Source organism: Copadichromis virginalis, linkage group LG17, assembly GCF_057382275.1.
Source record: "Copadichromis virginalis isolate Kocher_CV1m ecotype Utaka linkage group LG17, C_Virginalis_male_GT1.1, whole genome shotgun sequence".
Lineage (NCBI taxonomy): Eukaryota > Metazoa > Chordata > Actinopteri > Cichliformes > Cichlidae > Copadichromis > Copadichromis virginalis.
Window position 1 is genome coordinate 37,006,432 of NC_140634.1, and position 12,399 is coordinate 37,018,830.

A 12,399-nucleotide genomic window follows, 5' to 3' on the forward strand; every position below is an offset into this window, starting at 1 on the left:
TAACATGATTCTGTATTGTAATAAAAGCAGGTAAGAGAGGCAAAGCTTCTCAAAAGTAAAAAAGGTCAGAGGTTTATCACTATGCAGTAACCAAAAAACAAAAAAAGAGTATCTCCAGATTGTGCAGCAATTTCAGAATAATTTTTCTCAACATGAAATTGTGAGGACTTTAGGACAAGCCTGAAAAAACATATCAGGTGCCTGTGATCTTCAAGTGGCACTGCATTAAAAACAGGCATGATCACTGATGTGCCATCCAGAAATGCAGCCCTGTCATGCAAAAAAGAAGCCATAAGTGAACATGATCCAGAAACATTGCTGTTGTCTGTGGACCAAGGCTCATATAAAATGGACCGAGGCAAAATGGAAAACTGTTCTGTGCTGAGACAGACCGACCCTTGAAATACTTTTTGGAAAACATGGAGCCCAAATACTTCAGACTGAAAAGCAGACTTGTCATTCAGGAGGAATATGTGGAAATGTGTCATGAATGTTGAAAACGTTTTAGAGGAATATATTTTTAACCCTAAGGCCAATTCGAAATTGTATACTGCATTTGTTTCAGTAGCATGGCTTCATAGTAGAAGAGTCTGGATGCTAAACTGGAATGCCTGCAGTCAAGATCTTTTATCAACTGAAAACATGATGAGATGAAAAACATTCCAAACAAGATCAGGAATATTGATACGTTTTAGGGGATGGGGGGTATTTTTAGACTGTACGGTGAGGCTCAAACATCAAGGTGAAGTACAAAAGACTAGATCACAAATGTAGCTGCTAAATGTGTCTTTGTTTTCACCTGCTGTTTTGACCAGTGTAAAAATCTGTGTGCTTGATTTTGCGTCAGGTGGGAAAAGGTTGAAAAGAAAAAACACTCCAGAGAGGTGTGAGAGAGAGTTGCTGTGTTAAGAGTTGTGTGAAATGTACAACCAGCCTATGCTGTTAAGCTCCGGGCAGCAGGAGAAAATAAAAGTATTTTTAGGTGCAGATCCTCAGTAGGTTTTGTCCCTAAGCTTGAATCTTTCATGTCACATTTGGTCTTTTGAACAACAATTCCTAATCAGATTTAAGTTTAGGCAAAATTGAGGACTTGTTTTGCGCACAGAAGTATGTCTTAAAGTATGTTTCTTCTCATTAGCAGAGATATTTTTACAAATACCACTGAAATATGAGGGTTTCTCTGCACTTATGCACGCTGTCCAAGAAGAAAGAAAACACCAGAATCGTAACTTTATGCATAAGACTGCTTGATGTACAAGAGATATTTAGTAGGAAGGTAAAAATGCATTCACAAAGCAACAAAACAAAACACCTTCCTGACTAAGATGTCATTAATGCAATTAATTCAAAAAACATGCTATTTGGTTTCCATGTAGAGGTAGATGTTGGTGACGTCAAGTGTTTATTTTTATCTGTGGATGCATCACGGGCCAGAGAGTTGACACACACAGGTTTCGTGTGTGAGTGCTCCTCCCTCGAATAAACAAAAGTGATGAAATCATGTGACCAAAGAGTTTTCCCACACCAATCAGGTAATGCATCGTGCCAAACTGCCCATGTGACAGTAGTTAACTACAAACATGGAAACATTTCCAGGCGTCGATGCTCTCAGTGCAAACAAGTCATAGCACTGCGCTGCTGGCACTCCTTGCTTACGTCCGAATGATTCTCCAGTGAGGTTTCATCCCACTTAGATTCAGTGCTACAAGAATACTAATGAACCATGCTGACCATATTTATTGATGCTTACAAGCAGAAATCTCTGCACTAAAAGTGAAAGGGAGAAAAACTGGATTAAACAGGATTTGATGAAGCTTGTGAAGGTTCACTTGGTTTTGTGTGAGCTTTGTTTTTGTGCTAAATCAAACTGTAAGGTTGGACTTCTCGCATGTACAAAATCAATCCAAGGCACCACATGATGACATGACTTGACTCAATGTTTTCCAGGACTTCCATTAAAAAAAAGAAAATTTCTTTTCTCTCTTCTTCCTCAAAAAGTTGTAAATTACCAAAAGTCCTGAGGCACAAAATCTCTGGTATATAGCTAAATCAAGTAATTGTTTTCGGACTCTCACGTGATTATGCATTAATGTAAATAAATCAGTCACAACTTTGAAACTTTGAGCTGATATTGTGCAAAGAAATAATAAAAACCCATGTAGCTGCAGAGGAATCAGAAAAATATCCTGTCACTGTCTCTGCAGTTACCTTTTTTTTTTTTTGAAGCTTACAGGAAACTGGCGGAGGTGTTCATCAGACCGCAGTGGGTTTGGGGGTGTTATACGTCCATTAAGAGTGCACTATATGTCTGTTAGCTCAATCTGCGGTGAAAACCACTAGCACTTACCAGCAGCCTGCTGCCTGTGCTGGCATCTCCCCAGTGAGATAGTAGGATGCTCTCTTTGGCTCACCAGTAACAATAACTATGACATTAAGAGTCATGCACTGTTGTTGTGAAACTGATGGTCTTTTTTTTCTTGCAGTGTTTTATGAGTACATTTTTATGAGATATCTTTCTGTGAAAACCACAGCTCATCAGAATTGTCTATTTGTATTTGCTGCTTATTTTCAGTAGATTTATATAAATGTGTGTTATATTAAAACATACTATATATACAGATTTATAATACATATTACATTACACATTACTTAATAACATGATTATCAGTTCAAAGGGAGGCTGATATTCCCTGATTGTAGATGGGAATTTTTTCACACTATCTGTCTAAGTGCACCTTATCGTTCAGTAGCTTTTAGAACCACCTTTAGCAGCAATAACTTGAAGTAATCATTATCTGTGTGACTTTATCAGTCTCTCACATTCCTGTGGAGGAATTTTGTCTCACTCTTCTGTACAGTGTTGCTGCTCATTGATTTTTGCAGGCATTGATTTATGCACAGCTCTCTCAGCATTTCAGCCAGGTTGAGGTCTGGACTTTGACTGGACCATTGTAACACGTTCATTGACTCTGTGAGTCACTGCAAGGTGCCCAGGTAACGTGGCTGTAAAACAAGCCCAAATCATCACCCCTCCACCGCCATGCTTGACAACCGGTATGAGGTGTTTGTGCTGATATGCTGTGAACACAGTGCTGTGTAGTACGGCCAAACAGCTCCACTTTGGTCTCATTTGCCCAAAGGACATTGTTCTAAAAGTCTTGTGGTTGTTAAGGACACGTTTTCTGTTTAGATGTGGTGATTAAGCGCACAAGTCAGAGAGCAATCTCTCTTGTTCGGTTTTTATCTCAGTAAATAAAACCTCGATCAATCACCTCTTGGATTCCAAGCGATGCATATTGTTTACTTAAAAGAAAACAACTTAATATTTGCTTATACAGTCTTTAGGAAACTAAATAAGAAGATGCAACTACTAGTCTAGTTTTCAACTTGTCACACTGTTGGGTTGTGCGGTTCTAAAGTGTCTCAAATTTTACCATCAATTCATTAATTAATACTGTGTTGCTTGTGACACGTCCCATCAAAATAATGAGGCACCATTTATTATTGATGATAATTCATCTTCACATGTTTTATTCATCGTCGTTGAAGCCCAGAGGAAGGCGCTAAGGCCAGAGTTTGGTGACCTACAGTAAAAGTTCACTACATGTCTCAAGGTAAATAGGAAGACAGCCTGACAGTGTTCTTCTCCCTGGTGTGGGTTTGTGGCGGGTCAGTCCCATCACGGCAGCTGATGACAATAGTGACGACTGTGATGATGAGGATGGTGACGTATGCAGACGTGCGTGTGTTTGTGTCTGTGTACTGTGATTATCTTTCGTTCTTTTTTTTTATTCTGCTCATGTGAATATTAAAGAGTGTACATTACGGTAGAACCGAGTGTTATATGACATGTATAAGACCCGCTTTATTCCCTACCCCACCCTTTTGTAGATGAAAATGCAAGGCTATATTTGGAGAGAGCTGATGTCACAAGTGGTTTGAGCAGAGAGCCTATAACTGTTGCAGTCGGCTTGTGTGACAGTCTGACAAACCTTGGAGAGCTCCAGTAGCAGACTGGGATCTAGCCAAGACTACAGAAAGTGAGTATTTTGTCTTTCCTATGGCTTGGATGTCTTTTTCCCCCACAGGTTTTATTTATAGTTGTTAATGAGGTGCTAGAAGAAACTGACATTTATCTCAGTTTTTATATAGTAACATTTTTCTTTAAAAAATTAAAAAGGGAATATTTTAGTAAGTCTATTTCTTGCATATTTTTTAAGTAAGTAAGATAAGATAAGATAAGATAAGATAACCTTTATTAGTCCCACACGTGGGAAATTTGTTTTGTCACAGCAGGAAGTGGACAGTGCAAAAGTTACGAGGCAAAAATTAGAATACAATAAGAATAAATACAGTACACAGCTGTACAGAATAGAATAAAATAATATACTATATACAGTAGAATAAAATAAAATAAATATACAATAAGATAAAAATAGAATACAAATACTATATACAACTGAGTAAAAATACAACGATGACAGAAAGGATTATTGCACTTAGTATTATTGCATATGTATGGATGTGTGTGCTTGATCAGTTAAAGTCTTTATTATGGAGTCTGACAGCAGTGGGGAGGAAAGACCTGCGAAATCTCTCCGTCCCACAGTAAAAGAGAGGTTAGAAGATTAAGTAAAAGATTGAAATTCACATAGAGCACAGGGAAATGTGTAGATGAAATCTACATTAAGTTAGATGATTCTGTGGAAATATAACTAAGACTGAAATGTACAAAAACGGAAAAAAAACAAACTATTTATTTAAAAAAAAAAATTATGTGTTGTTCTGTAAACAGATGTAACAGTGAGATTGCTGCTACTATTTTCATACGACTAACACAATAAAAGACTTTGTCATCATTTGAACACATATGCAGCTGATTAATTAGTAATGAAATGTTATAAAATGATGTCATTATAATCTAACATTTAAGCTACTCATCAAATTTGGATATATATTACAAAATAATATATTCTTAATTACTTTTACTTCAAAATCAAATCCCGAAAATATTGCACCCTATACTAAAATTGCACATGGTCAGGACATGTTTATATATTTAAAATATATCCAATGTGAATAAAATGATGCGTGCATGTTCAACATTTAAAGCTGGTGCCATTAAATTACCTTTAAGAAACCAGTACTGGCAAATGTACTGTCCTAGTTGAAGTAAAATTCTAAATGAATCCATCCCATATTGTTTTTGAAAAGTCAGCTCAAGTGTTCCTTCAGATTTGCATTTAAAAGCAACTGTATTCTAATTATTGTGCTGCACGTTGCTGAAGTTGAAATAATGTCAGCATTTCCAGGAACAACAAGCTTTGTTTTTCAGACTGCTCCTGCTTGAAAATGTCTGCTTGCTCCATTTTATGGTGGAAAAATCCCAGTATCAGATGAGTCGATACCATGGATTTAATTGCTTTTAAAACTATTTCAAAGATTTTTTTAAAAAATGCATTTTTGGCAATCTAACTATAACTTTATTGCATTTTTTTCCAAATATAATTTAACATAGCTTAACACTTATGTTAGACCCTGACATCTATTTTGATGATGTACCTAATTTGTTGGGAATCAGACAAAACTATCACACGTCTCACTGGTTTTCCCTGAAGCACAATAAACAAATGTAACTCCTGTTGTGTTTGCAGGTAATCACGCTTACAGCATGTATCACCTCAGGGTGCCTGTGCTTCTTCTCATGCTGCTTGTGCTGCTGCACTGCATCACCGCTGCCCCAAGCTATAGGTAAGCCAACACATTCAAAGCAGAGAGCCGAGGTGCAGGAGAACTTTGGCTTTCATTTGGCTCAAATGTTGATAATCAAAGATGGAAACCAACTGTGCTCATTTGTGGGGAAAGTGTTTCACTGTGCAGGGAGAAGTGGGGCTGGAGCTAAGTGGCCACTTTCTCTCCTTGTTCTCGGGAGTTGTGGATATCTTCAAGAGCCTATCATCAATGTCAAATGGTTTAGCCCTTTGTCCTCTGTGATTCAGGTACTTCAGTCCCAGCTCATCCAGCGAGCAAGAAAGCGATCTCCCAGATAGCGAAGCCTGGTTGCTTCCCGGGCTAATCTCCAACCCATTTCTCAGCCTCGTGGGTACACGGCCACGAAGGGGGCTCACAGCTATGAACAGGTAGCAGCATTATTGCTTGATTTCATTTTAAAAAAGTTGAAATCTACGAGTATTTTTGTGGTGTTTCTTAATATCTGTGCTTTTCTTAGTCACCATATAGAGAAGAGAAAGTGCAACACAGCCACCTGTGTCACCCAGAGGCTAGCAGACTTCCTGGTCCGTTCCAGTAACACTATTGGTACTGTGTACGCACCAACCAATGTGGGATCTGCCACCTACGGCAAAAGAGGCCTACTGGAGCCTTCAGGCTACGTGAATCTCTAGTGCCAACTGAGGAAACTCCACAGCATTTGCAGCAATCCTCACAGCTCTGATGATATAACCAATCATGTAACAATGATTGTGAGAATGACATATATATAATGATGGCAATGATGGCAATGATCACAGACTTTTCTTGATTACTTTCTTAACTTAAGAAACAGTGCCTTTGATTTAAAACATCACTGTATATTTTTTTCTGCCTTTTTGTGTGTTGTGGCTTCATATGTTGTTGCACAATGGCATGATGGGAATAATAATAATAAAAAACAACCAAATGTTAAAGTAATTCATGGGAAATAAAATAAAGGAAAAACATGTAAAGCAATATAAAATAAATGTTATTTGTTGTTTTGATAATAAAATTGTAAAATATATATATATATATTTATATTTTTTAAAACCTTTATGCATTTTAAGCCACATTATTGTATTAGAGCTGCACGCAGGAGCTGTGAGCTGTTAGCATCCATCTGATGAGTACAGAAAACGTTTTCTTTCAGGAGATGTCCATTAATCAAATAAAAGTATTTCACTTTGATTATGAGCAAACTCTGAAAGTTGCATTGCCACTGGAATAAACTTAAAAATGAAGTAGCCATCCTATTTCACGCAGCTCATTAATTCACCCAGCTCCATAACACCAAGAAATAAACAACTCACGTTTGCCATAACGTCAAGCTTTCATGAGGAACACAGCAGCCAAAGAAACTCAGAGGAAATGCTGATAATTCAGCCCCAAATTCAATCTCATCTTTCACTCTCATCACAAGCAAACGATGGTTCAGCATTTTGAGAATAACACTTGTTCACTTTCTTGCTAGACAAGATAAACACCACTTTCATTTCTGTAAAACAAAAAAGTCGTATATGTTGCTGACGCAAGCAAATGCTCAAGACACACAAAACAGGGGAAGCGGTAGGAACTTCTGAGGGACTTTTAACACTAAATAATTAGTCTGACTTCCTGGTATTATGAAATGCAGAAGCTTATGAGGTACCATTTTATTCAAATCATTTTTAGTGCCTGTTATTTGAGTCCATATCAAACCAACTTTGCACATCAATGCCATGAAGACGATGCACCCCAAAGCATCCAAAAAGTACCTTAAGTGGCGTGCTATGAACTCATCGGCCACCGTATTATCTACACCTTCTTAGTCCTTCGTTAAAGCCACTTTTTTTTTCAGGACACTCTTAATTCTTCATGGAAGAGATTCAATGAGTTTCTGGAAACATTCCTTAGAGTTTCAGGCCCATATCGACATGACAGCGTCACACAGTTCCTGTAGATTTGTTAGTTGCACGTCCATGATGTGACTACACCTTTTCACTATACTGTTTAAGTACAGGGAACTCATTGTCAAGTTTGAGATGATTTGTGACATGATGCTGAAAACAGCAATCAGAAGATGGGTACACTGTGGTCATACAGGGACGGACATGACCAGCAACAATAGTCAGACTGTGGTGTATAAATGTTCAGTTGGTACTAAGTGTCCCAAAGTTTGCTACACCATTATAACAACACCAGCCACACTGATACGGGGAAGGATGGATCCATAGTTTGATGTTGCTTACAGCTAATGTCACAGCAAATAATTGAGACTCATTAGACCAGGCAAGTTTATTCCAGTTTTCCAATTTTTGTGATCCTGTGGGAATTCCAGTCTCAGCTGTGACAGAAATAGTACCCGATGTGGTTTCCTGCTGCTGTAGCCCATCTACTTTGTGACTTGATGTGCTGTGCATACATAGATATTCTACTGCATACCTTGGTTATAACAAGTGGTTATTTGAGTTACTGTTCCCTTCCTATCAGCTCGAGGCAGTTTGGTCATTATCTTCATTTTTACCCAGAGAACTGGATGTTTTATATTTTTCAGACCATTCTCTACAAAAATCCTAGAGATGGTTGTTTGGGACCATCCCAAAGATCAGCAGTTTCTGAAATACTCAGACCAGCCTCTCCCGTCCCAACAACCATGCCACTCTCACAGTCACTGTCATATTTATTCTAGTGCTGTCAATAGATTAAAAAAAATGAACTAACTAATCTCACAATTTTCTGTTATTAATTGCGATTAATCTCAATTACTTTATTAATAGCCTGGCTCCAATTACATTTTTTTATTCTTTATATTTTAAGTAATTATCGTTGTTCACCGAAGTCCAGTGGTCTCCGGTGAGAGCGACATTCCTTACTTGCACAAGCTTGCTGGACTGCTGAGCCCTCTGGTCCCCATACAAAGTGTGCAGTCTCGACACAATGGTTCCTCTCGAGGGCAGATTGTAACACTCATCTCCTGATGCAGCACGAATGACTTCTCTCAGTCCATCATCTTCTACTATGCTAACTGGTCGGCAGTTTTTAGCTATCCAAACAACCAAGGAATTGGTTACCTTTTCTCTCACATTTTTTGTTATTCGTCCACAAGCACCATACTCCTGAAGCGTAGACTGGCGAGGTCCCGTAGAGGTGGATTCAGTTGGGTGTTTTGCTCTCAGGTGATACGCCAGTGATGAACTGCTTCTGTGGTACTTGAATTCAGCGTTGCAAATTGTGCATCTTACTCTCGTTTTGTCCAACAAGCCATCAGGCAACTTCTTAAAGAGAAACTTTCCACCCAAAAGTCCGCCCTCGTCCATGCTTGCGTGTGTTAGCTAGTGTTAGCTAGATAGTAGCATGGTGTCACTTCTTCTTCTTCTTCTAATCATTTCTGTCAGGCCAAACGCCAGCATAGCACACTGTTGCCCCCTCCTCCAGAGGTCTTAGATTACAGGAAATTAATAAAAAAACAAAATCAGCGTTAAATTTTTTTAATGCATTAAACATTTCGCGTTGATCTTAACAATTAACGCGATAATTTTGACAGCACTAATTTATTCTGATGCTCGGTTTGAACTTCAGGAGTAGACTCAGTTGTTGCCATGTGATTTACTGATTAGATATTTGTGTTAAGGAACAGCTGAACAGGTGTAGCAGAGAAAGTGACCAGTGAGTGCAGGTTTATAGTTTTTATATTGTACCTTACTTCAGTATGTAACCTTCAGTATGTAATATTGCACAGTATATACTTCAGGTGACTAATTTGATTTATGCTACAGTGTAATCAGATTCACAGCTCTTCATCATCATCATCATCATCATCATCATCATGGCCCTCTTCATTAGGCCGGTTCTGCTTTCTTCACTTTCTCCTTTATAATTTCCCACATCATTCTTTTAACTAAAGAATGATGTGACATTAAAGATAGATAGATAGATAGATAGATAGATAGATAGATAGATAGATAGATAGATAGATAGATAGATAGATAGATAGATAGATAGATAGATAGATAGATAGATAGATAGATAGATAGATAGATAGATGGCTTAGCTTTCACGTAATCTGTAAATAAATCTCCTCACTTCTTTTTTAAAACTCCTGCTCTGGTGCCTTTCTCTCATGCAGATGTGAAGATACATGAATAGGTAAAGTTCCCCATTCTAAGCTAAGTAAAAGTCTAGTAATTGCCACAAATACTGTATTCCCATATAGTCATGTGTTGCCTTTCTGCAGAGGTTATTCAGGGTAATGAATATCAAGAGGCGACGTATGACGCACAGCATTAACCTCTGTTTGATTAGCAGCGACCCAATCATCTCAGACACTGACATCAACACTCCCATGCACGGTTAGCACCTGCATAAAAGGTTTTTCAAAAATAGAACAAATGCCGGCTTTTGCTGATGAATCCAAAAACAATGCAGCCATTATCCCCTAAACACTCTGACGGTGAATGGGGATCATGTCAAGATCTGTCGATTGCCTCATGTAAAACCACAAATGGCACTGCAACTGCTATCTGCTGCGGGGTTGTTTATCACTGCGGTAATGATGGTTGATGAATGTTTTGATGGAATTTTAGATCTGATTCATGGCCTGGTGACCACATTGATCGGTGGCATTAAAGGTACAGTTGTGTTTCAATATAAACAAGAAGGTTGCTGTGCCACCAAAATTCAAAACAAAGGACTTTAACCTCCTCTCGCTACTAAATTGATTTACATGTCTTTTACAGTAATAAAGGGTCTCTGTAGTGACTAAAATGATTAATTTCTCTGATGCTGAAAGTGTTATTGTTATATATATATATTATATATGTATTATATATGTATATATATGCCAAGAGAGCTTCACAAATTACAGCAAATATAACACATATGAATATCACAAGTAAAGAAAAGAGCAACAAGTTGCACCTCAACCAGATTCTTTGGTAGTCATCAACACACTCCTGGCATTATTCTGGCTGGATATTTGACTACTTTTCAGTTGCCAGGAAGTAACAGTTGGCAGCAATTCAACGAGACAAAGAATTAGACTAGACTGATGCTTTAAGTAGGCATGTGAGGTAATATGGGAAACTCGAGAGTACACAGTTAAAAACTAAACACAGTTAAAACTAAACAGCCATAGTAAGACAAGGGAGCTAAAATCCAATGCATACAAGAGAAGCGCTACCAAAAAATCCCCAAAAAACAGGATGTATGACAAACAGAAAAACACCTACCATAGAGACTAAAATATGACAACATGATTGAGGGAATAAAGGTGAAATAAATGGAAAACTTGAAGCCTAAATTCTAACCTATGAAGAAACTCAAAAGATATTCTTCATAAGCCTGTCGTACAGGAAACCATTAATCTGAGTTATTATTGGTTTTTCACATACTGCTTTTGCAGTTAAATGAGCAGCTTTTGGCTTAATTGGTGTTAAATAAATAATAACATGGTCTAACAGGTCATGTTCTGTAGTTTATCTGAGGTTGTAGTCTTCACATTTTTAAGATCTAATAAGGAATAGATTATTTGTCTTATGCCCTGAAACATAAACCATTAAAACTAAAGGACTGACTGTATATAACCAGAAAGAATGTAAGCTTCATTAATATGTAAAATAATGAAATAACGATGCAAATATTATTAATAATAATAACAATAAGAAAAAGAATTATTGATGAACAACAATAAGACAGAGGGTCATTTTATCCAGAGACCAGGCGAGCTACACTTGAGGCCAGTGTAGCATCACTTCTCTTAATAATATCTGAATGTAATCCAAAATATTAATACAAGCTGGTTGTTTCGAGCTGTTTGAGCCTTTTCTCTGAGTTTCTTAAAGAATGTTTCAAGAATTTGTATCTTCAAATGGGGACTTACGTGGACACATACATGTTGCATAAGAGATCTTCATTATATTATATATTATTTATTTGCAATCACAAAAAACAGGGTACAAAACTCAGTCTGTCTCCAAACAATGACCTCCACCCTGTACTATGGACAGATCTCTTCTGAACAAAACAAACAGTGCTGTCCTTGGTTCTGAAATCTGAAACAATACCCTTTATTGTTGTTGATTTTAATTTTGTTATTGCTTCTTTGACTGTGTTTCTATTTACACAAAAAGATTAAACAGAGAGGTAAAAAAATATGGACGCAAACACTAACAATTAAACGGGGAAGTAAAATGTATCCAATAGTACTGAGCAAAAATTTTGAGGCACCCCATATTTCTTTACATGTTGCACAGAAAATTAGAAACATTTATTGAAACATGTCCAAACATAAATGAAAATACAGTACATCTGCTCTAGTTTTTTGGGCCTGTCACTACTTCTTTTCTTTTCTTCCGTTTGCCCAGCTTTCCCCTCCCTTTAAGAGCATATCTCAGGACACCATGCTGAGATATGCACGTTTCTGTCTAAAAGCTAAAAAAAAAAAAAAAAAAAGGAATACGTTTTTGAGACTAGCTGATAGCAACAGTGCTGCTAATACGAACTAGTTCTTTGTTGTTATGTGTAGACACAACACTGGTTCATTCCTCGAGTTAGGTGACTTTTTATTTTACATTTGAATGATTCATTGTGGTGTGGTGCTTAACAAACAAACACATCTTCTGAAGACGGTCAGCTATGAGTGAAAAAAAAAAAATTTCCAAAGAAAAA

General features: G+C 37.4%; 1 protein-coding gene across 1 annotated transcript; it reads left to right on the top strand.

The window, feature by feature from the left end:
• Positions 1-3,993: 3,993 nt before the first annotated feature.
• iapp (islet amyloid polypeptide) lies at positions 3,994-6,838 on the top strand. Its single transcript, XM_085436879.1, has 4 exons — positions 3,994-4,040; positions 5,655-5,751; positions 6,000-6,140; positions 6,230-6,838. Exons 2-4 carry the CDS (start codon positions 5,672-5,674, stop codon positions 6,402-6,404), a joined length of 396 nt encoding a protein of 131 aa, XP_085293005.1. The 5' UTR covers positions 3,994-4,040; positions 5,655-5,671; the 3' UTR covers positions 6,405-6,838.
• The last annotated feature ends 5,561 nt before the right edge of the window (positions 6,839-12,399 follow it).

Coding starts and splice junctions, on each gene's coding strand:
- iapp (XM_085436879.1), top strand. CDS start 5,672: ATGTATCACCTCAGGGTGCCTGTGCTTCTTCTCATGCTGCTTGTGCTG. Junction 5,752..5,999: donor ACCGCTGCCCCAAGCTATAG/GTAAGCCAACAC, acceptor TCTGTGATTCAG/GTACTTCAGTCCCAGCTCAT. Junction 6,141..6,229: donor GGGCTCACAGCTATGAACAG/GTAGCAGCATTA, acceptor TGCTTTTCTTAG/TCACCATATAGAGAAGAGAA.